Genomic DNA, 26,084 nt, shown 5'->3' with positions numbered 1-26,084 from the left:
GGGAAGAAGAGACAGACTTAATACTAGTCACTCCTTTTTGGCCAAAAAGGCCTTGGTTCGCGCGTCTTTGAAACCTAGCCTCGAAGCCCCCATGGAGGTTACCACTCAGAAAAGATTTGTTATCCCAGGGGACAGTAAATCATCCAGAGGTGGAAATTCTACAGCTAACCGCCTGGTTTCTGAGGAGGACCTCTTAAAAGCCAAAGGTCTCTCAGATAAAGTAGTAAAGACCCTGCTATCTAGCAGGAAGGCAGTTACACAGGCAATTTACATGAAAGTCTGGAAAAAGTTCAACTCCTGGTGTAGTTCTAGAGAGCTCAAGGTCAAGCGCACGGTGTCCGTCTTGGAGTTTCTCCATGAAGGAATGGAGAAGGGTCTCGCAGCCAGTACCCTGAAGACTCAGGTGGCTGCCTTATCAGTTTTCTTTGAAAAGACTTTATCTAAAGAAACTTTAATTTCTAGATTTTTTAGGGCTCTTGCTCGAAGTAGACCAGTAGCCCTTAAAGACTTTCCCAGTTGGGATTTGTCTACAGTTTTACAGGGTCTCTCGGGAGCACCGTTTGAACCCTTACAAGAAGCTTCTTTACAGAAGGTGGTTTTAAAAACAATCTTTTTGGTGGCCATCACCTCGACCAGGAGAGTCAGCGAGCTCCAAGCTCTAGCTATTACAGAACCCTTCCTTAGAGTTTATCAGGACAGGGTGGTACTGAGGACGGATCCAGCATTCCTACCGAAAGTATCCTCAGCTTTTCATCGATCACAGGAAATAGTGCTACCTACATTCTCTGCAACCCCAGCAAATGCAGGAGAGGAAGTTTTTCACACATTGGATGTGAGAAGGTGTCTATTGCAGTTTCCGAAAATGACTAAAGATTTTAGAATCAAACGGCCTTTTTGTGATATTTTCTGGATCACGCAAGGGGGAGAAAGCTTCTAAGAGTACGCTGGGTAGGTGGCTTAAGCTGGCTATAACAGAAGCCTATAAAGCAAAAGGAGAAATACCTCCCTCAGGTATTGCTGCTCACTCTACTAGATCCACGGCAGTTTCCTGGGCTGAAAGGGCCGTTGCAACGCCTGAACAAATCTGCAAGGCTGCCACTTGGTCCAGTTATTCGACATTTCTCCGGCACTACCGGTTAGCTCTACTGTCTGCGGCAGATCAGGCCTTCGGCAGGAAGGTGCTGCAGGCAGTAGTCCCGCCCTAGGGTAAGTTTCTCGGTTATCCTCTCCGGGGTTGTCCTGAAAGGCGATTTGAGAAAGACTAAGTTAGACTTACCGGTGACGGTATTTCTAAGAGCCTTTCAGGACAACCGTTACTTCCCTCTCTAGGTTATGCTTAGTAAATGTATTGAGTTCTACCATGGTGTTGTGCTTTCTGTGCTTTGTTTTCCAGTGTCGGAAGGCCACAATAACTGAAGCCATGGAGGAAGAGGAGGTGTTTTTAAAGTGGGCATGTGTTTCCTAATGACAAGGTGGAGCTACACTCTCTCCGGGGTTGTCCTGAAAGGCTCTTAGAAATACCGTCACCGGTAAGTCTAACTTAGTCTTTTTGACCTAAAAGCAAAACGCTATGTGTGGCAAAAAACAAACACTGCAACAACTCTGACCAGCTTCCCTGTCCCTGTTGAAGAAAAGCATCCCCACAACATGATGCTGCCACCACCATGTTTCATGGTGTGATGTGGTGAAACATGGCAGTGGCAGCATCATGTTGTGGGGATGCTTTTCTTCAACAGGGGCAAGGAAGCTGGTCAGAGTTGATGGGAAGATGGATGGAGCCAAATACAGGGCAATCTTAGAAGAAAACCTGTTAGTCTGCAAAAGACTTGAGACTGGGGTGGAGGTTCACCTTCCAGCAGGACAACGACCCTAAATATACAGCCAGAGCTACAATGGAATGGTTTAGATCAAAGCATATTCATGTGTTAGAATGGCCCAGTCAAAATCCAGACCTAAATCCAATTGAGAATCTGTGGCAAGACTTGAAAATTGCTGTTCAGATGCTCTCCATCCAATCTGACAGAGCTTGAGATATTTTACAAAGAAGAATGGGCAAAAATGTCCCTCTCTAGATGTGCAAAGCTGGTAGAGACATCCCTAAAAAGACTTGCAGCTGTAATTGCAGTGAAACGCGGTTCTACAAAGTATTGACTCAGGGGGGCGCCATACAAATGTACCCCACACTTTTCACATTTATTTGTAAAAATAAAATAAAAATTTTAAACCATTTATTTTCCTTTCACTTCACAACTATGTGCCACTTTGTCTTGGTCTAGCACATAAAATACATTTACGTTTTTGGTTTTAACGTGACAAAATGTGGAAAACTTCAAGGGGTGTGAATACTTTTTCAAGGCACTGTACCTTTTGGGACCTTTTAGGGTGTATCATGAAACATCATTGCATTCCCCAACCTCCCACCCTTGAGTCCTATCTGCTTCTCCCTGAAATGTACTGTCGATTTTTGCATTTACTGTGTCTGTTCATGGCTCCACCCACACAGCCACATCTCTGAATGGAGAGACTACAAGTCCCATCTGCTGCCACAGCAAGGGTCCTCTCAATGGGGCACAGATGTGATGACATAATAGCACTTATAGGGGTGTTAGAAGTAATCAATGGACTACAACAAAAGCTCCTTACCTCTGTGCAGGCCAAGGGCTGGTACAGTATGTAAATAATGCAGGACTGACGCACTAGTTGCTCTTCAGGCTTTAATGCAAAAATATAATAAATGCATATTTTTTATTTTATTAATGTGGATGCATTTATTAATTTTTATTTTTTTTGTAAAAGGTGTACTATGTATGCCTTTAGCAAAAGGACAAAGATCTTTATCTTAGCCGCAAGACAGTAATTTTCAATTCTCATTAGAGCAGGTTCACTCCTTGAATGCTGCGGACTGGGCTCAGCTTGATTGTATGTACGGTTTACTCGCGGTTATAGGTGCGCTCCTATTGACTTCTGTTAGGCCATGCATTTTCATGGAAACGCATCAAAGTCCTGCATGTCGCATTTTTGATGCGGTTTCAGAAAATACATGGTCTAATAGACGCTAATGGAAGCGCAACTAAAACTGCAGGTAAACCTCACAAACAATCATGCTATACCCAAACCGCAGCTCACCCGTGTGAACCCGGCATTAGACTAAAAATAACTTTCACTTTTAAAAAAAAAAATTTAGGATACTGATTCTTTCATTCTTTGTGGTTTTGCTTATTTTCCTTTTTTTTTTCTCTCTAGGCAATCCAGACAAAATGGAGGCTGTTAGAAAATGGTACTGGGCACCGCTTGCTATTGCAGTAGTAGTGACGGCATTTGCATTTTACATTTGGATGAAGCATAAAAGGTAAATAAAATGGGTACTAATAGCCATGGTCCCAGTAAAAGGGCTGGAAGCCAGACATGTGGACTCCCAACACCCTAAGTGATCGCTGTCTCCTGACAGTGAATACCTTACATTAACCACTTAAGCCCCGGGCCATTTTGCAGCTAAAGGACCAGGCCCCTTTTTGCGATTCGGCACTGCGTCGCTTTAACTAACATTTGTGCGGTCATGTGACGTGGCTCCCAAACAAAATTGGCGTCCTTTTTTTATTTTTTTTCTCTAATAGAGCTTTCTTTTGGGGGTACGGTTTTTATTTTTTGCGCTATAAACAAAAATAGAGCGACAGTTTTGAAAAAATTCTATATTTTTTACTATAATAAATATCCCCAAAAAATATAAAAAACATATTTTTATTTTTTTTATCAATTTAGGCCGATATGTATTCTTTCTACATATTTTTGGTTAAAAAAAAAATCGCAATTAGCGTTTATTGATTGGCTTACGCAAAAGTTATAGCATCTACAAAATAGAGGATAGTTTTATGGCATTTTTATTAATATTTTTCTTTTTACTAGTAAGGGTGGCGATCAGCAATTTTTATTGTGACTGCGACATTATGGCGGACACATCGGACAATTTTCATACATTTTTGGGACCATTGGTATTAATACAGCGATCAGTGAGATAAAAAATGCAATTACTGTAAAAATGTCACTGGCAGTGAAAGGGTTAACACTAGGGGGCGGGGAGGGGTTAAGTGTGAACTAATGTGTGTTTCTTACTGTGTGGGGGTGTGGCTTGGCGTGTGACATCACTGATCATCGTTCCCTATGAGAGGGTACAGACGATCAGTGACAGGCTCACTAGGAAGCATGGGGAGAGGTTTGTTTACACTTACCTCTCACCGTTCTTCAGCTCTGTGACCCGATCGTTAGACACCGGCGGCGATCGGGTCTGCGGGTGCTAGGGTTGCCACATTTTCTTCAAGCCAAACCCGAACACTTTAGCGTCACACAGCAATTTGTTTTTCTACGGGGGAAAATTATGGACTGTGGTATAAAATGAAACTCTGATGTAAGAGGGTTTCTGCTTACCAAAGCCCCCATTTACATCAGAATTCCCAGCATTCCCCATTAAATCAGGGTTCCCTAAGCTCCCCCTTACATCAGAGTCCACAGAGCACCCCTTACATCTGAGTCCCCCTTACCATAGTATACTCATTTGCTCAGGGGCAGGCCAGAGAAGGGAGGGAGGGGGCCTATGCATTGGGTGGTTGTGGTACTTGGTTAATGGGGAGCATAGATGTGTGCAACCCAGGCAACAAGGGGACTTTGTACCGCACTGGGTGAATAGGGTGTTCCCAGGCACACCTAAATTGGATGGGGGGTGGGGGGTTGCAGTCCCGTCTGAATAATGTGTCCGGGCTTCAGGCAATAGGAAACTCGGACATATCATTCAATACCCGGACTGTCCAGGGGAATACCGGACAGGTGGCAACCCTACTCTCAACACACTAAAACTAGGGGAAAAAAACAGACATGCTGCATTTTCCAAACACCGGGTTTTACGCTGGGGTTGATTTACTAAAGGCAAATAGACTGTGCACTTTGCACAGGAGCTCCAGTCTTGTAAGTGAAAAGTAAAAGTCAGCGGCTGCAAAAACTGTAGCTGCTGACTGTTAATAAAGAGCCACTCACCTGTCCCACGATCCAGCGGTGTGCTCACCCCTGCTGTTTTCTCCGTGTCCCCTCTCGCCGCCACCTTTGCTATGGGCAGCTTGCCGCTTCACAGCTGGGTGCCCACTGTGCCTGTGCAAGCGGTGCTGCCCACTCTGACTGCTCTCCCAGTCTTCTGGGACCTGTCGCGTGTCCCAGAAGACTTCAAGCGGAGTTTCACTCATTGGTAAGTTTACTAAAAGTCAGCAGCTACATAACGTGCAGTTGCTGACTTTTAATAAACAGACACTCACCTGTCCCACAGTCCAGCGATGCGGCCGCCCAAAGCCTCACTTCTCTCCCTCTCCCCTCTGCGGTGCCGGTGTTCTGCCATATAGCGTCCGGCCATCTAGAAGTGTCTGCTCTGTACTGCGCAGGCGCAGTGCTTGCGCAGTACAGAGCAGAAGGAGATTCGGAAAATCTCCGAAGATGAACGGCGCCTGCGCCGTGAGTCTAGGTGCAAGCCCCACCATCCAAGTGGACATAGGGCTGCACGTATTAGAGGGCCCCTCTTGGGCTCGCTTCGCTCGCCACGCTTCGGGCACGGCCTCGCTGCGATAGGCTCTTTTTATTCTAACTCTATGTCCACTTGGAGGGTGGGGCTAGAACCTGGACTCATCTTCGGCTATTTTTGAAATGTGGTTGTCCTGTGTACTGCAAATGCGCAGTACACATCGGACATTATCCGATGGGGGACATTATGTGATAGTACACCGGCATTGCAAGTGTGGACACCCGGCTGTGACAGCTTGTGGCTTCACAGCTGCGTGCGCATGTGCGAGTTGTGCTGTGCTCTTAATGGCCAGGTAATTTTCTGGGACCTGTGATGTGTCCCAGAAGATTGCAGAGAGGGAGGGGAGAGGAGGAGTTGCGTAGGCGACGGAGGAAGGCAGTGGGACAGGAACTACCTGACAAAATGAGGTACCCACTTCCCCTCCAAAAAATGACATGCCAAATGTGGCATGTAAGGGGGCAAGGAGTGTTTAAAGCGGAAGTTCCACTTTTGGGTGGAACTCCGCTTTCAGGAGGGAGAGTGGAAGGAGAACTTCCACTTCCGATCGCCTAGGTGGCTGGAACAGAAGTAGGGACGGGTACCTGTCGGAGTAGAGTACTCTCTCCCCCCCTCCTACCCAAAAGCTCTGTTTTACAAAAAGGAGCCGGGGAGGAGACCTTAAAGCAGAACTTGGGTGGAGCTCCACTTTAAATTGGCTGTAATATGTGTGTGAATACATGTGAGGTAGGGTGTTTAAGCAGATGGTTTGATTTTCTTTTCTTCCACCATGGGCGGAAGGAAAGAAAATCACTTGAATCCCCCATCATCACAGTCAGTGTTGATGGGGTAATGCCTCCCGCATCACTATTGTGTTCTGTCAGCGGGGTGACAGGGGGGCCTTACTGGCCGGCAGAACACAATGATTACTGCTAGCAGCTAATGTAAAAAATTTGACAGGCTGGTTGTACCCAAGTCTATCAATGGATCGACTTGGGTATAATCAACCTGCCCATAAACAGATTGAATATCGATCCATGTACAGCCAGCTTTAGATTGTAAGTTCCTTGAGAGCAGGGACTGTTGTGAATGTACAATATAAATAACATACAGTATACGTATTATATTGACTCTTTACACAAATGTCTGCTGGGATACAAATATACAGTTATCATTACTCTTGGAAAAATTAAAACAAAAAAGGTTAAAATAAATAAAATGAATTTTAACATATACAGTCCATCAAGTGAACGTCTAACAGTCCTTGAAATGTGTAATATAAATCACAATTCCAAACCTGAGGTGACGTAAAAAAGGTGAAATTCAACTTCTGATGTGTAGAATAATACCACCACCACCGTGATAAAGAAGAGGAGAGGAGGCTTACCAAATGACGTGGACTCAGAGGAAGGCTTACGCCTCTCGAGTCATATGGGCCTGTAGGTTAGCAAACCAGATAATCATACATCTAGTATGTAATCTCCCGCAAGTCTTCAGGTCATGAAATCATCCGTAGCGATCCTCTTATAGGGCTCATCTCACGAAAATAGGGGGCTCAGGTATCAAAGACCATGGAAGTAAAAAACTAGCATAGCGTGATACCGTTTTAACATCCAATTTATTAAAAAATAATAATAAAATTACACTCGCATTTGGTTCAATCGTAATAACATAGTCAAAAAGTAGTGATGTCTGTAAGGGGGTCCATCCGACGCGTTTCAACAAAACAGTCGTCCTCCCCAACTTCAACTTCGTTGAACTGACCTGAAGACTTGCGGGGGATTACACACTAGATGTATGATTATCTGGTTTGCTAACCTACAGGCCCATATGACTCGAGAGGCGTAAGCCTTCCTCTGAGTCCACGTCATTTGGTAAGCCTCCTCTCCCCTTCTTTATCACGATGGTGGTGGTATTATTCTACACATCAGAAGTTGAATTTCACCTTTTTTACGTCACCAAGTTTGGAATTGTGATTGATATTACACATTTCAAGGACTGTTAGACGTTCACTTGATGGACTGTATATGTTAAATTCATTTTATTTACTTTAACCTTTTGTGTGCATGAGGTTCATGCACTCTTCCACCTGGGAGTAAGATCTCTTGATATATAACGGAATTTACACATATTTTCTTTTTTTGAAGTGTATGTCATTTTCTTTGCTTGAATTAGTGCCTTACTGGTTCATGTGGTTTGTTGCCACCTAAGCGCCACACTTTTTTGTTTTAATTTTTGCATGTTACTGTGTAGTATTCAGTAGTGTTGGCAGCTGGGTAGAACACATCTTTTCACAGCGCAGTATTTTTTTACACCTTTATCATTACTCTTGGCCCTTGCTGGCCCTGAAGCCACAATTACAAAGCAGCAAGTTCCAGTCCTGAGCCATATGATTATGTTTCTGAATGGACTGTTCATATACTGGCCAGCATGCCTGAATATTTCTGCAAACAAAACAACGGTATTTGCTGAATTCAATTGCCCGTGCTCATTGCTTTTCAGTACATAATCCACCTGATTATTGCAAGAGCTGTTCTAAATATTTAGCATGTCCTATAACAATGAATGTCTGCCTACCCTACCTGAACAACCCTAGTTGTGTATAAAGTGCAGTATGTGAATAGAGTACCCTTTTCATCAGCCACAAGCATTTTGGTCAGGGGAGGAACAGAAGGAGTTAATCCTTATCTGGCAGCAGTAATCCTTATGCTGCGCTCAAGACCTCCTCCACTTCTCTATCAATCCGCCGGGGCGTGGAATTGCCGGGAACCACAGCAAGCCCGAAAATGATGAAATAGTCCCGGCGGAGTAATCATTGTACAGTGGTTCCCAGCAATTACATGCCCTGGCGGATTGATATAGCCAAGGGGACCGGGACTTTCGATTAATTGTCAGGAGCAGATGCACAAGTTTTACTGCACTGCTGCCCATTAAGGATTAGTTAGTTATGTTCTTTCCTCAGCCCCCAGCTGCTGCCTGATAAGCACTAGTTCTTCTGTTCCTTCTGCGATCCCCAGTGCTCCCACAGTCCAATCTGAAAGAATCATCTGTCCGGGTTCCAGGCAAACTGAAAACCGGACACATGGTTCAAAATTATTCAAAACCCGTACTGTCCGGGTGAATCCCGGACAGGTGGCAACCCTAGCGGGCGCAGTCACGGTGCTCAGGGCCTCACGTATATCGGAGTGAGGCGGTCCTTAAGTGGTTAAAAACATAGCGCATTCTAAAATGTCCCTCTGTCTCTGTGTCTTTTGGAGACATTTCTGGTAGGAAATAAGGAGAAATCTCCTCCACCGGGACACAGATGGCAAAAAAAAAAAAAAATCCAATAGACTCTAATGCTCCATACACACGGTCGGATTTTCTGACAGAAAATGTGCGATCAAATCTCGTTGTTGGAAAATCCAACCGCATGTGGCAGGCATGTACTGGCTACCGTGAGTTTCCCAGTGGGCCAATGGCTCAGTGGGCCACTCTGATGTAAGGGGGCTGGTGATGGGCCACTCTGATGTAAGGGGGCTGGTGATGGGCCACTCTGATGTAAGGGGGCTGGTGATGGGCCGCTCTGATGTAAGGGGGCTGGTGATGGGCCACTCTGATGTAAGGGGGCTGGTGATGGGCCACTCTGATGTAAGGGGGCTGGTGATGGGCCACTCTGATCTAAGGGGGCTGGTGATGGGACACTGTTGCAAGGGGGCTGGTGATGGGACACTCAAAATGTAAGTGGGCCGGTCTGGATGAAGTCCAGGGCCAAGTTTTTGTCCCAGTCCAGTCCTGGCGTATGGGCTCCATCGCACTTTTTCCGTCAGATTTTCCGACGCACAAAGTTTGAGAGCAGGATCTAAAATTTTCCGTCAAAAAATCAGATCGCATAAATCTCGATCGTGTGTAGACAATTCCGACAAAGTGCCACGCATGCTCAGAATAAACTAAGAGACGAAAGCTATTGGCTACTGGCCCAATTTTTAGTCCCGTCGTCCTTCTCAGCTCTATTTAAAAAAAATAAATAAAGAAATTTTAACCTTTACAACCACTTAAACATGACAGGATATCTTTAGCAAAAGTTTTTTTTTACCTGAATTTATTCTCTGCATTCAGGTAAAAACCTTTTAGGTGCAGCTCTATCCCCCCTCCCCAGCCTTTCTTTTTATACTTACCTGAGCCAGATCTCAGTGCAGCGCTGCTCATTCTCATTTCTCACTGGACTCAGTGAGAGCAGCGGTAGCCATTGGCCCCTGCTGCTGTCAATCAAATCCAGTAATGGGTGGCCGGGGGCAAGCCACACTGCGTACCTCAATAGAACGCATACAATGGGGCTCAGAATTGAGCCCACACAAGTACCCCCCTTGCAAATTGTCGATTTTTTTTTTTTTTTTTTTTCCAACGCAAAAAAATAAACACCACAGTGGTGATTAAATACTACCAAAATAAAGCTCTATTTGTGGGGGAAAAAAAGGACATACATTTTGTTTGGGTACAATATCCCATGACCGCGCAATTGTCAGTTAAAACGACGCAGTGCAGAATCGCAAAAAATGACCTGGTCATTAAGGGGGCAAATGCTTCCGGTCCTTAAAGCAGCGTTCCGCCAAATTTTATTTTATTTTTTTAAAAAGTCAGCAGCTACAAATACTGCAGCTGCTGACTTTTAAAATAAGGACACTCACCTGTCCAGGGCGCCCGCGATGTCGGCACCCGAAGCCGATCTTTCTCTCAGCTCTCGGGTGCTGCCGTCACCATCATCGGTAGGGGAGTCAGGAAGTGAAGCCTTGCGACTTCACTTCCTGGCTCCCTGCTGCGCATGAGCGACTTGCGCTGCACTATCCCACTGGCCCCTGCTGTATTCTGGGATCTGTGTGTCTCCCAGAAGACATCAAAAGAAGGGGGGGGGGGAGAAAAGGCGCTGGTAGTGGCATAGATATGTGGGTGGCTCATGTATCTATGCCCGGAAGTGGGAGCAAAATACAGGTATTAGACATGTATCTGCTCCCCCCTGAAAGCTGCCAAATGTGACACCGGAGGGGGTGAGGAATCCAAAAGTTTAATTTTTGGGTGGAACTCCGCTTTAAGTGGATAAAGGATTTTTTTTACTTGCCTGCTCTGTGCAATGGAATGGTTTTGCACAGAGCAGGTAAGTAAAATATGTTTGTAATAAAAAAAAAAAAAAATACTTTAATATCACTTTAAGGGGGCAAACTCCTGCAGGCATAGAGTAAAGACACCAGGTCATTTCAACTGGTAAATCTCTGACACTCCCAGGAAGTGTCAGAACTTGCTGCTAAGATCCACCCCCACATATTCCTATTGGTCCATCGCCATGGATGGATAGGCTCAATAACCAATAAGAATATGCTGGACAACAAGCATTGTGGCTATCAGAGTCCAAGCTTTTTCTGGCAGAATGGCCAGACAACAATCTAACTGAACCTTAATAAATATTGTTAAGGGAAGCTGGAACAGGTTTTGGCTTATTTTGTTTTTTGTTTGTTTTTTTGCTTCTACCGACTGGCCAATACGATCAAAGCCAGAATCTTTATTTTTTTTTATTTCAAGCTTCCCCAAGAGGACCTGTCCTGCCTATTCCTATTACAAGGGATGTTTACATTCCTTGTAATAGGAATAAAAGTGATCAAAAAATGTATTTTTGGGGAAAAAAAGTGTCAAAGTAAAATAAATAAAGTAAAATGAATAAAAAATAAAATAACATTTTTAAAGCGCCCCTGTCCCCATTTGCTCGCATGCAGAAGCGAACGCATACGTAAGTCCCGCCCACATATGAAAACTGTGTTCAAACCACACATGTGAGGTATCGCAGTGATCGGTAGAGCGAGAGCAATAATTTTGGCCCTGGACCTCCTCTGTAACTCAAAAGATGTAACCAGCAAAAAAATTTAAAGCGTCACCTATGGGGATTTTTAAGTAGTGACGTTTGGCGCCATTCCACGAGCGTGTGCAATTTTGAAGGGTGACATGTTTGGTATCTATTTACTCGGCGTAACTTCATATTTCACATTATACAAAAACATTGGGCAAACTTTACTGTTTTTTTTGTTTTTTTTAAAGCACAAAACATTTTTTTTCCCAAAAAAAAGCATTCTAAAAATTGCAAGATAAAAAGTTGCAATGACCACCATTGTATTCTCTAGGGTCTTTGCTAAAAAAAAAACCATATATAATGTTTTGCGGTTCTATGTAAATTTCTAGCAAATAAATGATGATTTTTACATGTAGGAGAGAAATGTCAGAATTGTCCTGGGTGCTTCAGAATGCCTGATGGTGCTCCCTGCATGTTGGGCCTCTGTATGTGGCCAGGCTGTGTAAAAGTCTCACACATGTGGTATCGCCATACTCGGGAGTAATGGCAGAATGTGTTTTGTAGTATGCATATGCTGTGTGTGAGAAATAACCTGATAATATGAAAATTTTGTGAAAAAAAAAAAAAAAAGGAAAAAAAATTCTTGAATTGCAAAGAATTGTGGGAAAAAATGACAACTTCAAAAAAGTCACCATGTTCTTACTAAATACCTTGGAATGTCTCCTTTCCAAAAAGGGGTAATTTGGGGGGTATTTGTACTTTTCTGGCATGTTAGGGTCTCAAGAAGTGAGATAGGCCGTCAGTACTTCAGGTGTGATTAATTTGAGGGGTTTAAAAAAATGAGGGGTTTATACATAGCGGTGCACACCGCTATGTATAAACCCCTCATTTCCTGTTATATGCCACATTATCAATGCATCTGTTCTGTCTGCATTCAGCTCCCATGCCGCCATCATTAAAAACATGATCTATGAGTAGCTTCTTCTTTCTTTTTCCCCATGCCTGCCCACTGAGGATGTCTGTGCCACAGTAATGAGTGCGAGACAGAAAGAACTTAATAAATTAAAGAGATCTTGATAATTCATACATGGATCTGTATCTGCCTGACCAGTCACATGAAACCCGAGTGGACAAAGTGTTTTACCAAAGTATCTTGAGGGATTTTTACAGGTATTTCAGATCTGATAATATCATCCTGGAAGGAACTGGCAACATAGCCTTCCCAGGAAGCATCTGTGAGTCCAGGGCTATGTCATCAGTGCCCCAAGAAACCAGGAAGTAGAAAACGAGTAGAAAAAAAAAAAGCTTTGTTTTAACACATTAACCTGTTTGAGACATTTTTTTAAATTTGATGCATGATGCATGCAACATAGGATTTTTTTTTTTTTTAATGGTAAGAGTAGTGAGGCCCGCTCACTGTGTATAAACTAATTTTTCATATTGAAAAAATATACTACTAAGCCGCGCTTAACTTATGCAGACAACTGATTGTGCACAAAAAATAAAAATTGAAAACACATTATAATAACCATATATAAATTAGTGAACATGTGTGCATAGTGTAAAGCACATATAAAAAACTTTAACCACTTGCTTACTGGGCACTTAAACCCCCCTCAGTCCCAGACCAATTTTCAGCTTTCAGCGCTGATGCACTTTGAATGACAATTGCGCGGGCATACAACACTGTACCCAAATGAAATTTTTATCATTTTTTTCCCACAAATAGAGCTTTCTTTTGGTGGTATTTAGTTACAGCTCGGAGTTTTATTTTTTGCTCAACAAACAAAAAAAGATGCAAAAAAATAAAAATAAATAAATCATGTTTTAATAGTTTGTTATAAAATTTTGCAAACGGGTCATTTTTCTCCTTCATTGAAGTGCGCTGATTAAGCGGCACTGATGGGCTGCATTGGTGGGCACTGATGGGCTGCATTGGTGGGCACTGATGGGCTGCATTGGTGGGCACTGATGGGCTGCATTGGTGGGCACTGATAGGCTGCACTGGTGGGCACTGATAGGCATAGTTAAGGCGGCACTAATAGGCACAGATAAGGCGGCACTGATGGGCAAAGATGGGCACAGATAAGATGGCATGGATGGGTGGCACGGATGGGCACTGATAGGTACCACTGATAGATGGGACTGATGGGCACTGATAGGTGGCACTGATAGGTGGCTCTGATAGGTGGCACTGCTGGGCACTGATGGGCGGCACTGCTGGGCACTGATGGGCGGCACTGGGTCGCAGCACCTTTGAGGCAGATTGTGGGCGCTGTCAGCGCGAGGAGGAATAATAGCCGATTACCGGCTCCGTTCTATCACATGATCAGCTGTCATTGGCTGACAGCTGATCACGTGATAAGGGGTCGGGATCGACCCCTTGCACGGATCGGTGATCAGGCGAGTCTCACGGACTCGCCGATCACAGAGCGCGCCGCGCGCGCCCCTCAGGGGGCGCGCAGGCCGCTCGTATCCGGGACGACGTCAATAGACGTAGTCCCGGAAATGTAGGTCCGCGCTAATGCCGTCATTTGGCAATAGCGCGGATCTGTAGTGGTTAAACATAAAAATTGACCCTTACAACATAAATTTCCATTATGTGGGCCTCTATCGGCATAAAAGAAAATAAAACAAAAACATCCAGTATTTAAACAGTGAGTCCGTATGCATAAACCACAAAAACAATTATTATAAAGTCCAAAACTAAACCACCATATTCATGGAGAAACAGCCACTTAGTCCAATCCGCCACCAACATGTGATAAAAATTTGCCGCTTACCAGAAAAACATGACCCTCCACTACAGAGGGTCACACGAGACTTGTAAGAATGACTTCCGGCCAAAGGGGGATCCTCACTTTCCTCCTGGTTCCACTGCTCCAGTGGGGATTGGGAAGAAGGCCTGTTCCCAAGCGTATTCCTCAAAGGCCCAAAGAAGGACTCAAAAGAAGGGACATCGGAACCATAAAGGGAAGATAAAGCTCCAAATAGTGTAAAACCCTTTTATTTCTCAAAATAAAAAAATTAAAATGCACTTACAAATGTATAGAAGAAAATAAGCTTTAAGTCCGTTGCGCCGGCCGGACGCACACAGACAGACCCGTTCTCCTGGAAACCGTCACAAACACGGGGTGATGTATAGCGTACCACTCAGCCCATACATCACGCTATACATCACCCCGTGTTTGTGACGGTTTCCAGGAGAACGGGTCTGTCTGTGTGCGTCCGGCCGGCGCAACGGACTTAAGGCTTATTTTCTTCTGCTGGTTTCCCTTACCTGAGATGGCTGCGGCAGCACCCGAGAGCCGCTTGAAAAATCGGCTCAGGTGAAGACACCGCTGGATCCCTGGACAGGTAAGTAATTACGCCGATGTGAACAAGGCCCAAAGCTCTCCATTCAGTAACATTTACAATCCCTGCTGATTGCTCAGCTCCAAGTGTGACCCTGTGGGGTGGGGTATTACTGCTGCAGTCGCATCTTTTGGCAGCCTACTGTCTGGATCTGAACATTTTATATTACCGCTGGCAACAATGAATTTGTTCAATGAGGCTTTAATTTGTCTTCAGTAATTGTACTTTGGTTGCATTTGTGTTGAACATACATAATTGCTATTTTTTTTTCTCCTTTTTCATTTCCTCTCAAAACAGTAAAGGTAAAACAAGCAAAGATGAAAGCCAGCTGAAAAATACAGAAGAAACTCCAATCAAAGTGCCTAGCGAAAACCGAGATGTGAGTTTGTGGCCATTAATCTGATTTTTTTTTTAGGGGGGAAATGTGGGACCATCACAATGTAGTAGAGCTGCACGATTCTGGCCAAAATGAGAATCACAATCTTTTTGCTTAGAATAAAAAGATCACGATTCTCACGACGTAAAATCTCTCACATTATACAAACAAAAAAAATGGGCTAAATTTACTGGTTAGTTTTTTCTTTTTTAATTCAATAAAGTAATTTTTTCCAAAAATAAATACATTTGAAAGACCGCTGCGTAAATACAGTGTGACATAAAAATTACAACAACCACCTTTTTATTCTGTAGGGTATCTACTAAAAAAAATATATATGTGTGTGTGTGTGGCGCCGTCTCCTGACGAGCACGCGCTATGTTTTTTTTTATTTTATTTTTTTTCAATTTAATGTTCCTAAAACCACAGTTAGGTAGGGTTAATTATGTCAAATTATGGTTTCAGTACCAGTCTAGCTGGGTTCTCCTTGGCCACAGGTGTCGCTGTCACCCCTGGCAAGTGTGAGAAGGCAGTTTGGCTAGGCGTATTGAGTGCCGTTCTTTCTCGGAACCAACCCAGTGGGAGTGTTCTCCTGCTGTGCATTCTGGGATAGGGTATTTAAGGTACTGACATCACGTGCTTCTGGGTTCCGGTCCAGAAGATCTTTCTGTCTGGTCCTGGTCCTCCCAACCAGCCCCCATGGCCCTCATGGCCTGGGGTGTGGATCCATCCAATTCCGAGTCTCAGGGCTGGATAGCCTGAGGCAAAGTAACTGAGAGGAGGATTCAAAGGTGGTCCGGTGTCGTCTCATCTGTGGAGAGGCCCAGCAACTGGAGAAGCACCCAGGGGAGGACTCTTTGGGAGAAGGCCATGCATAAGGCTGGCTTCTCAGAAAGAGCTTGGTGGCTGTTGAAGGACACTAAGTGGATCTACACTCATACGGTATCGCCGGAACAGCTGCGAGATACTGGTACTGTATGATGGCTCTCTAAATTTACCTACATCCTTCAGTTACATCAAGTCTGTGGCAGAGACTTTATTCACAAGTGTTCTGCATCCAAGTCTGTGGCAGAGACTTTATTCAAGTGTTCTGCATCCAAGTCTGTGGCAGAGACTTTGCTTTACTTAAACACTCTATCGGGTGCTAGGACTAGTGAGAGGAGGTCTATCTGGTAGCTGTGAGAATCCAGTTGTGACTAGGTTCAGACTTCCTATCTTTTGCAGTTACAAAAGTACCTGAACTTCCTTCTTAACCCTCTACCCTTCATTGAGAAACTCTGTTACTTGTCTTTTCAAATAAATATCCCAAAAAGAGGATTCAGTGTCAGTTTCTACAATTTTTTGGGCCATCTACCTCGGGAAACCCCTAGACGCACGCAGCTCCTTCAGGGGTCATATATATATATATATATAATGTATATGTGTGTGTGTTTTGGGGTTCCAATTAATTTTCTAGCAAATAAAAATTATTTTAACTTGAAACCAACAAATGTCAGGAAAAGGTTTAGTGTTTAAGTGGTTTAAACTTTTTTCACTTGCACACAAAGTCTATTGACAAATTGTTACAATGTTTATAGTTCAACTGATAAAGAATGTTGTGATTGTTGGCTGACTGCCCCGTTTTTCTCTTCCTTTCTTTTGAAGGCTGTGGCTTCAGAAGAGCAGAGAAAATTCTTTGCATAGAAAGAATTGTGAAACACTTTAGTCAAGATCGTGATAACGATTACTGATGATTAATTGTGCAGCTCTACAATGTAGTATACATTTTATTTACTGGTTGTCAGTCTTCTTGAACTGCGTTCCTGGTAGTTGGTGCCGCTAAACAGACAGTCATTTTTTATTTTATTTTTATATAATGACTGCTGGGGTTGATTAAATAAAACTGGAGAGTGCAAAATCTGGTGCAGCTCTGCATAGGAATCGGCTTCCAGGTTTTATTGTCAAAGCTTAAACAAGTTAGACGCTGATTGGTTACCATGCACAGGTGCACCAGATTTTGCAGTTTAAGTAAGGCCCCTTTCACACTGACGTCCCGTTCAGGCCCGCCTGTCAGTTTTTCAGGCGGACCTGAACGGGTGCTCCATAGAGCTCTATGGAGCGTCGGATGTCAGCGGTGACATGTCCGCTGACATCCGACCCGCTCCGATCCGAAAAAGTGTGACGGAGGAAAAAGCTATTTTTCCATCCGTCTGCGGATCGGATCGGGTGACGACGGGCACTGCGGTCCGTCGTCATCCGATCTCCCATAGGGGAGAGTGGCGCTGTGACAGGTCCGTCCCTGCGCAGTGTGCAGAGACGGAGCTGTCATCTCCCTGCTCAGCGGGGATCGACAGAGTGATCCCCGCTGAGCAAACGGATATCCACGGGGCGGATCAGAACTGATCCGCCCCGTGTGAAAGGACCCTAAATCAGCCCCAGTCACTTTGCATCTCTTCAGGGATAAATAATTAAAAGTTGCTTTCTTAAATTGCAAAAACCACCTCCAGCACCACCAGTATCAGCTATCTTCTAGAATGGCTGAAAGCTCTTCAGCATCTGACACAGCTTTCTTTTGGTGGTATTTGATCACCTCTGAGGTTTTTTTTTTTGCGCTATAAACAAAAAATACCGACAACTTTCGAAAAAAAAAAAACAATATTTTTTTGCTTTCTGTTATAAAACCTATCCATAAAAAAAAAAAAAAAAATTCTTCATCAGTTTAGGCCAATATGTATTCTGCTACATATGTTTGGTAAAAAATATACCAATAAGCGTATATTGATTGGTTTGCGCAGAAGTTATAGCATCTACAAACTATGGGATTTTTATTCTAGTAGTGATGGCGGTGATCAGCGACTTATAGCAGGACTGCATTATTGCAGTGAACATTCGGACACTAATAAACTTTTGACACTTTTTGGGAACCAATGCAGTGCTAAAAATATGCTTTGTCACTGTATTAATGACACTGCCTGGGAGGGGGTTAACATCAGGGGCCATCAAAGGGTTAACTGTGTGCCTAGCCAGTGTTTTTCTAAACCGTGTAAGGTGCTTTTACTAGGGGGAGACATGGATCTTAGTCCCTGCTTTGCAGAGACCCAGGATCCATGCCTTCTTTCCTGTCAGAACGGCAATCTGCCTTGTTTACATAGGCAGACTGTCATTTTTTGCCTCTGTTGGAGGACTGGCAAATCCAACATTTTTAGAATTTGGCAAAGGAACAGGAGGTGAGGGGAAATGTTTCAGTGGGGACGCTTTTGGTGACAATTACCTGAGAGGATCTCTCCTAACTTTGAAGAGATTTCTTATTGTGTCTTTGTGACAAGGAGTGATAGGAAAGGCAGAAGAAAAAAAAAGACTGAGGTGTAAACCATCCCTACTAAAAAATGGAGTTGCATGTTGTTTTAACAAAAAATAATAAAACCTAAATCTAAGCTTTTATAATTACATACGCTGGCAGAGTTCTTTTATATAGTGAGTTTACGCCGCACTGGAAGTACATTTCAGGACTTTAGCTGGCCACTATTATTTAAAGAAAGTAAAAAGTTAACAAATGCATATCTTCCCACGTAGGGGGTTCTCACAATCAATACGACAAACCAATATTCAAGCCTCCTGGCTTGAATCTTCTCTTTAACAGCCCTGTGGCTTAGGCCTCATGCCTTGGTCCTCTAGACTAGGGGTCCCCAACCCATGGGCCCTGGACCAGTCCAAGGCCTGTTGACCACGCCTCACAGCAGGAGATGAGCGGCGACTGCGGTTCGCACGGGGCTATCGCAGACCGTGATTGCTGTTTACCTTCTGCTGTGCGGCCATGCCTGTGTGTCCTCTCCAGCTCCTCTTCCCACCTGGCCAACAATGTCATCCAGTCAGCAGGGCAGGGAGGAGCTGCAGATTAAAATGGAGAGTTCCTGCTGCCCCCTGCTCTCCTGATGGAATGACATGGGCGGGCGGGGGAGCTTGCAAAGGAAACAGACTGGTCACAAATCCCTGCCAAAGGTAGGAGTCCTGTTCAGGGGAGGCAGAGATTGGAATGGGAAGTGTGATGTTAGAGGAGGAGGGTGGGGGACAGACTGCAGGGGCACGGTGATGGAGGAGGCTGTGATTGCTAGGGGCACTGTAATATAAAAGAGTACACCCTTTATATCAGTGTCCCCATTACCGTGCCCCCTTTACAGAGCAGTCCCCATTACATTAATGTAACGGGGACTGCACTGTAATATAAAGGGGGGCTGTGATGTGAAGGGTAGCTAAGAACACCAATGTAAAGAGGGGACTGTGCTGTAAAGGGGGGCTGAGGAGAGGCTCTGTGAATAGCCCACCCCCCCCCCACATCCCTGGGGAAATTGGCTGCCGTGAAACTGGTTCCTGGTGCCAAAAAGGTTGGAGACTGCTCCCCTAAGACTGTCTAGGACCCATCCCCAGTGCTAGTACACAAACGCTGTACCTCTTCCAGCTTTGTGTCTTTCCTTTACAGCTCCCAGCTGTTCTGTCTCATAGCCTTTCTCTCCAACTCAGGCCTCTGGCTTGGGGCACCTCTGACGCACGGGTGAGACCCTGTCTCTTGACTCTAGGGTTGCCACCTTTTCTTCAAGCCAAACCCAAACACTTTAGCCACACAAGGTAAAATTTTATTTTTAAGAGGGAACACTGTGGACTCTAATGTAAGGGGGTTTCTGCTCACCAAACCGTCCACTCACATCAGAGTTCCCAGCATTCACCCTTAAATTGGGGTTCCCAAAGCCCCCCCCCCCCTCACATCAGAGTACACCTTAGTGTACTCACTCACTTGGAGGCAGGACAGAGAAGGGAGGGTGGAGACTTCAGTTACAGACATTGGATGGTGAACTCACACACCTGAGGATGGAGGCTCAGGCATTGAAGCCTTTTATTCATTTCTGCTGGCTGTTGCACTTCAAACTTCCAGCCCACACATAGCTTTCCTGAGGCATAGAACGCTGGGGAATAGAGTGTGGGTGGGCAGACAGAGGTGTAGGGGTGGGAGGAGGCGGAGCAGATCAAGCCCTTTCTACTCTCCTGTCCGTGTATGGGGGTTGGGCCCGTGTGCATACCTATGCACTCAGTGGTTGTGATATGTTGTTACTTGGGGAGCCACAGTCCATTCTGAATATTGTGTCTGGGTCTCAAGTGGCCTGAAACCTGGACAAACGATTCAAAACCCGAACTGTCCGGGTGAATCCTGGACGGGTGGCACTCCTTTCTCCAAGACTCGGGCCTCTGGCTTGGGGCACTTCTGACCCCTGGGTGAGACCCTGTCTCTCAGCTTTTTGGCCTGTGCCGCCCCAGACAGCCTGGTGCAGACATGTACCTCTTGCCTCCCTTACAAACTGTGACCCCTTCGGAAAGGGTGGGGCACTGACCTCTCATCTTGATATTGCTAATAGAATAGCACCCACCTGTGCGATCAGTGGGCCTGTTTTCTCCAAAACCTGGCCCAGACTGCCTTATCACACAGTGGCATGGCTTCCTCCTCCTGCAACAACGCTTCCAGAATTATATATATGTGAAAGAATTGCCATGTGAACACATGCTATAGAATCAAAAAAAGTAATACGGCAGTAAGGCGTTCCATATAGTACATAAGCACACTAAAGGTAGAAGCCAATAATTGTGTTGTACTTTTCCTCTATCTATTTCTTTTAGGAAACCCCAGAAAAAGATTTTGGTGGGAAGAGACCTGAAAATGATGGCCTGCTGAACCCAACAAATGGCTACTCCCCAAGAAAACTGGAGTTCGCTTGAAAGAATTGGCAGTGAAATGACCGGTATTCTCTTATAATGAATTACATCCTGGTGCAATACTGATTGCATAGTTGTCAATACATCCAGAACGATTGTCAGGATGCTTTCCTGTGATGAAGGTCCCATCTGCTGTGGCAGCTTATGTGCTGCCCCCTCGCCGGGATGCTTGAGAGTGTATTTATATAAATTAGCAGAGCTGTTTGTGCTGTGAAACTCCATGTACATTTGTTCTGTGTGAATGCCAGCAAAATCAAATGATGTTGAGCTATTTTCTCTTCAGGTCAGATGTTCTTTTTTCATAAGAATGGCGTGAATAAAGAAAACATTGCATTATCTCCATTAGATAGAGCTGATGATCATAGGAAAGAAGAATTTCTTTCCTATGAAAATTCGTGGAGTTATTCAGATTATGGTTACTGGATGGAGCTGTTGATCAGAGGAAATATTTATTAGGAAGTATGTAGAAAAATAATCAGCTGTGGAATAGAAGAGGTCAACCTTTCTCAGAACAGGCTTCCTTTTAAGCATTAAAGTGATTGTAACCCTTCAATTTAAAATAAAAATAACAAACATGTTATACTTACCTGCTCTGTGTAATGGTTTTGCACAGAGCAGACCCAATTCTCCTCTTCTGGCCCCCCCTCCTTTGCTCCAGGCCCCTCCTCTTCATCCGGTGCCCCAACGCCGGCAACCCGCTCCCGCTGTGATTGAACACAGCAGAAGCCAATCGGCAGGTCCAGCCGACTCGGAAACAAAAAAGACTGTTAAACTGATTTCATCTGCAGACCAAAGTTCATACTTTTTTGATCTTTTGGCTGAGCAATGTTGTTTATAAACATCCAATTGCCAGGACTTCAATTTACACTTTAGCTGTCAATAGTGGAACCCCACTGACAGCTGAATGAGTCATCTGTTGTAAAGGACGCGGCGGCCCCTCTCCTTAAAGCGGTGTTCTGCCCCCCAAAAAAAAAAAAATTAAAAGCCAGCAGCTAGCTGCTGGCTTTTAACAATAGGACACTTATCTGTCCTGGAGTCCAGTGATGTCAGCACTGCAGCTGATGTTTCCATCAGCTGTCGGGTGCTGCTGCCGGCATTGCGGGTAAGGGTAGACGGCAGTGTAGCCTTACAAATTCACGACGGGAACACTACTCTGCATGAGTGAGGTCCCGCTCCTCTCTCCTACTGGCCCGGCGACAGGGGGAGGAGGAGGAGGGAGCCCCACAGTGATGTCCCAGAACACAGCCTGGAGGGAGAGGAGACAAATGAGTGGAAATTCCACTTTTGGGTGGAACTCCGCTTTAACAACCGATAATTGGGGGGGATCCCACTGTCATCTGAAAGAAGACTGAAAGTATCAGTTTCAAGTGTCGGAGCATTTGCATGAGTACCGTTACTCGTGCAAATGCTTAGTATCTGCAGCAATAACAATACAGGTATCTGTGCAACTTTTATAAAATGTAATTTGGGTAGTGTTGCATGACTGCACAATTGTCATTCAAAGTGTTACAGCGCTGAAAGTGCCCGATAGGCAAGTGGTTAATAGGTGATATTCAGGACATGATTGTTTCTGGTTTTAATAATCCTTTTTTTTTTTTTCTTTGTTAGGTTGTATAATTTTCTGCACCATAGATATTTGCAATAGCAGAAAAAGTTGAATGACTGATGCAGTGTTAAATGAAGGAATTGAACAGACGACACGTTGCCACGTGGTGAAGAACAACTCAGCAACTACCACTGCTAACCAACAACCAGATGGGCATAGATAACGCTTTACTAAGCTGTAGAGTGATGTAAAGTTACCGCTCCATGTACCACTTCCCTCTCTGCTTCCCTCCTCTGTGTACCTCTTCCCCTTTCTTGGAAGTGTTTTCCAGTATTACAATACCTTCCTGGCCCTCTCCTCCGCCACTGCCATCTTTGGTATTGGACTTTGCTTCAGTTACCCTTTCTTTTCTGCTTCCTCTCAGCTCTACCCTTTTAGTACCATGCTCTGCAGCCGGTCTTTCCCATACGTGTGCGTTTTTGTATGTATTTGTGTATATATATGTGTGTTTGTATTTGTTCTTATAGATGTTTTTACATGTTTTTTATATGTAGTTGTATGTGGCTACCATACTCTGTCAACCCTATAGGATGGTTTAAAATCAGAACAATGAAAAAAACAAATCTCACCATAATACCAGCACCTGTGAGCTTGTTATAGTGATATTGAACAGAAATCATTAGTCAGGCCTCATCTGGAATATGCAGTTCAGTTTTGGGCACCATTTCTTAAAAAGGATATCGGGGAACTGGAGAAAGTGCAGAGAAGGGCAACCAAACTGATGACAGGCATGGAGGAGCTCAGCTATGAGGAAAGATTAGAGCAGGGGTGCCCAACCAGTGGCCGGGGGGGGGGGGGGGGGGGTGCACATGTGGCCCGCGACCTGCTCTGGGATGGAATAGAATATGGTTATTCAGGGTCAGTTTATCACTAAAATCCCAGTGTATATATGGGCATATCTGTTCTGCAGTGGTTACTGGGCTGCTTTCAAATGAATCCGCAGAGCAGTGCACCCACGGGCTACCTGCACTGAGCCATACACTTTTATTACCTGCAAGTTTGAGCTTTCTGAAAGTGCACCAAACCTGCAGAATATAATAGAAGTCTATTGCAAAGGGCAGAAAAGGCAAAAGTATACTGGGTTGCACCCACGATGCGGGTAAACTGCAGCACATCAGTGTGAAAGCAGCCATGGGCCCCTTTCACACAGTCAGTCCGACCCAATTGGACCCTCCATTCACCTCTAAGGAGTGGCAGTTGTAAACCGACTTGTGTCCTACCTCCAATCCGGCATATGCAAAGCTGACATGGACCTGCCATCCGCCCGCTCCGCTGATTGTGGCCTGTGACCAGTTACCAAGTCGCTTAAGTGGCCCTCATGCTTCAAAAGGTTGGGTACCCCGGATTAGAGGAACTGAATGTATTCCCTCTTGATAAGAGGAGATTAAGGGGGGATATGATCACCATGTACAAATATATAAGGGGCCATATATTTGGTGTTGAGTTGTTCACTTTAAGGTCATCACAGAGGACAAGGAGGCACTCTTTATGTCTGGAGGAAAAGAGATTTAATCTCCAAATACGAAAAGGTTTCTTTATAGTAAGAGCTGTGAAAATGTGGAATAGACTCCCTGCAGAGGTGGTTCTGGCCAGCTCAGTAGATTGCTTTAACTGCTTACCAACCGCCCACTTATATGTACTGCGGGGCAGCGTCTCCTGCAGGCAAAAACATGTACCTGTACGTCTTGTTGACCTCCAGGTTTGTGTGACTGGACACAGCGGCTTACATTTTATTTGTGTACAATGTCGCACAACTGCGCAATTGTCAGTTAAAATAACGCAGTGCCGTATCGCAAAAAATGGCCTGTTCATGAAGGGGGTAAATCTTCCGGTCCTGAAGTGGTTAAAAAAGGCCTGGTTTCTTTCTTAAATGTACATAATAAAACTGAATACTAACAAGTATAGGTAAAGTTTATCCGGGGCATATCCAATTTGCCTCTCTGGGGATCAGGAAGGATTTTTTTTTTCCCCCCACTGGAGCAAATTGGATAAAAAATTGGATAAAAAAACAAAAATGGCACTGTCTGTTCTTTTGGTTACTTTATGCTGCCAGCAGGAATGAATTCTGGTTATTTGGACTCTGGTAGGTGCTGGCTTCTTAACAACCAGCAGCCCTGAGCTGATCTGTCCCTGTTTAGCAGTGCTATGAATACCACTGCTAAATGCTTCACTTCCAGCTGCAGCCGGAAGGTCCGGTCTGTGTTAAAAAAAAAAACACCCAATAAATACCACTAAATTTAAATCAATGATCTCCTGCTGTATTAGTTTGCTTTTTTTGTGAATTGCATGTTCCGGAGTTAAATGCGCAAATATTCATGCATTAGCATTTAGCTTTTAGTGAATTGAGCCTATAGACAGGAATTGTTACTAAAGTGATGCATGTTACAACGGGACGTATAGTTCCATTGTGCTCATGTTTTGTCACTCCCCTATAGATTGTAAGCTCTTTTGATCAGGGCTCTCTTCCACACGTTTCCAGCTCTGTACTGTATGTTGACCCTGTATTTGCATTGAGTCATAGAATATAATGCTTCTTAGAAGGAGCTTGTTATGACCTAAAGCACAGAGCATGCTGTTGGTGACCACCTTGTGAAAATGCTAGTTGCCTGGCTGTATTTCGATTCAACCCTTTTTTTGAACCATTGTATGCAGCCAATTAGGTCCTAGTGAACTGATAATTCCCGGTCTACAGACTGCTGGCTGTCACAGTCCACTAGTATTTAAAAGGAGAGGGAAAGCACTGGTGTTTTTTTCATGACAGGTCCCCCGTAATGTATAATTGAAAACCACCTTCCAGTTACAGTTGTATGCGCAGCCCTGTCTGTATGCCGGCATTGTCATTCTGTGTACTTTTTTTCTAAGAATTAAAGATTACATTTTTCCACTTTATCTGTTTCCTGTCTTTAAACATAAATACAATGTCTATACAGTTTGGTCCTCAGCCTGGTTGTAATGCCGCGTACACACGACCGGACTTTCCAGCAGACTAGGTCCAACGGTCTTCCCGACAGACTTTTGGTGGACTTCCGACTGACTTTCCGAACGAATGGAGTTGGCCACACACAATCACACCAAAGTCCGACAGATTCGACCGTGAGGACGTACGACCGGCCTAGAATAAGGAAGTCCATAGCCAATAGCTGCCCTAGCGTCGGTTTTCATCCGTCGGACTAGCATACAGACCGATTTTTGCAACCGGACTTGAATCCATCGGAAAGATTTGAAACATGTTCTAAATCTAAAGTCCATCTGATTTTTCGACAGCAAAGGTCTGATGAAGCCCACACACGGTCAAATTGTCCAACGGATTTGTTCTGTCGGACCTTCGCTGTCAGAAAGTCCGGCCGCGTGTACACAGCATTACTCTTTTTACTATATTGGTGTTGCATCCTCCTCTAGTTAAGCTGTTAGGCTACATTTATTTTTTGGCTTCACTGCAGTCAGTGGAGCAGTAATCTATTATTTTTGTCTGGTCAGGGTTTCCTAGCTGGTTGTTTGATTTTTCTCACCTGCTTCTGGAAAAAAGTTTCCAGAATATGGGGCAGGGAAAATCAAATGTCCAGTGTGACTATATTGTCTAACCCAAGCCATTCCCTGGAAGGATGCATCCAGAAGGTGTCTGGGGAGATGTCTAGGAAGGCTTGCCAGTGTGTTTTTCCTC

The 26,084-nt window shown here is 44.5% G+C and overlaps 1 protein-coding gene across 1 annotated transcript in view; it reads left to right on the top strand.

The window, feature by feature from the left end:
* Positions 1 to 25,310, top strand: part of LOC143981771 (uncharacterized) — a 76,423-nt gene extending 51,113 nt beyond the window's left edge. The window contains exons 5-8 of the mRNA XM_077479860.1: positions 3,244 to 3,349; positions 15,000 to 15,081; positions 20,722 to 20,843; positions 22,426 to 25,310. Coding sequence (XP_077335986.1) covers positions 3,244 to 3,349; positions 15,000 to 15,081; positions 20,722 to 20,820 — 287 coding nt within the window. The 3' untranslated portion in view covers positions 20,821 to 20,843; positions 22,426 to 25,310. The remainder of the gene's footprint in view (positions 1 to 3,243; positions 3,350 to 14,999; positions 15,082 to 20,721; positions 20,844 to 22,425) is intronic.
* The last annotated feature ends 774 nt before the right edge of the window (positions 25,311 to 26,084 follow it).

The sequence above is a fragment of the Lithobates pipiens genome, unplaced genomic scaffold, assembly GCF_037356315.1.
Source record: "Lithobates pipiens isolate NorthernLeopardFrog02 unplaced genomic scaffold, aLitPip1_a1.2 Scaffold_16, whole genome shotgun sequence".
NCBI lineage: Eukaryota > Metazoa > Chordata > Amphibia > Anura > Ranidae > Lithobates > Lithobates pipiens.
The sequence above is the reverse complement of the archived record's forward strand: the minus strand, read 5'-3'. Positions and strand labels throughout refer to the sequence as shown.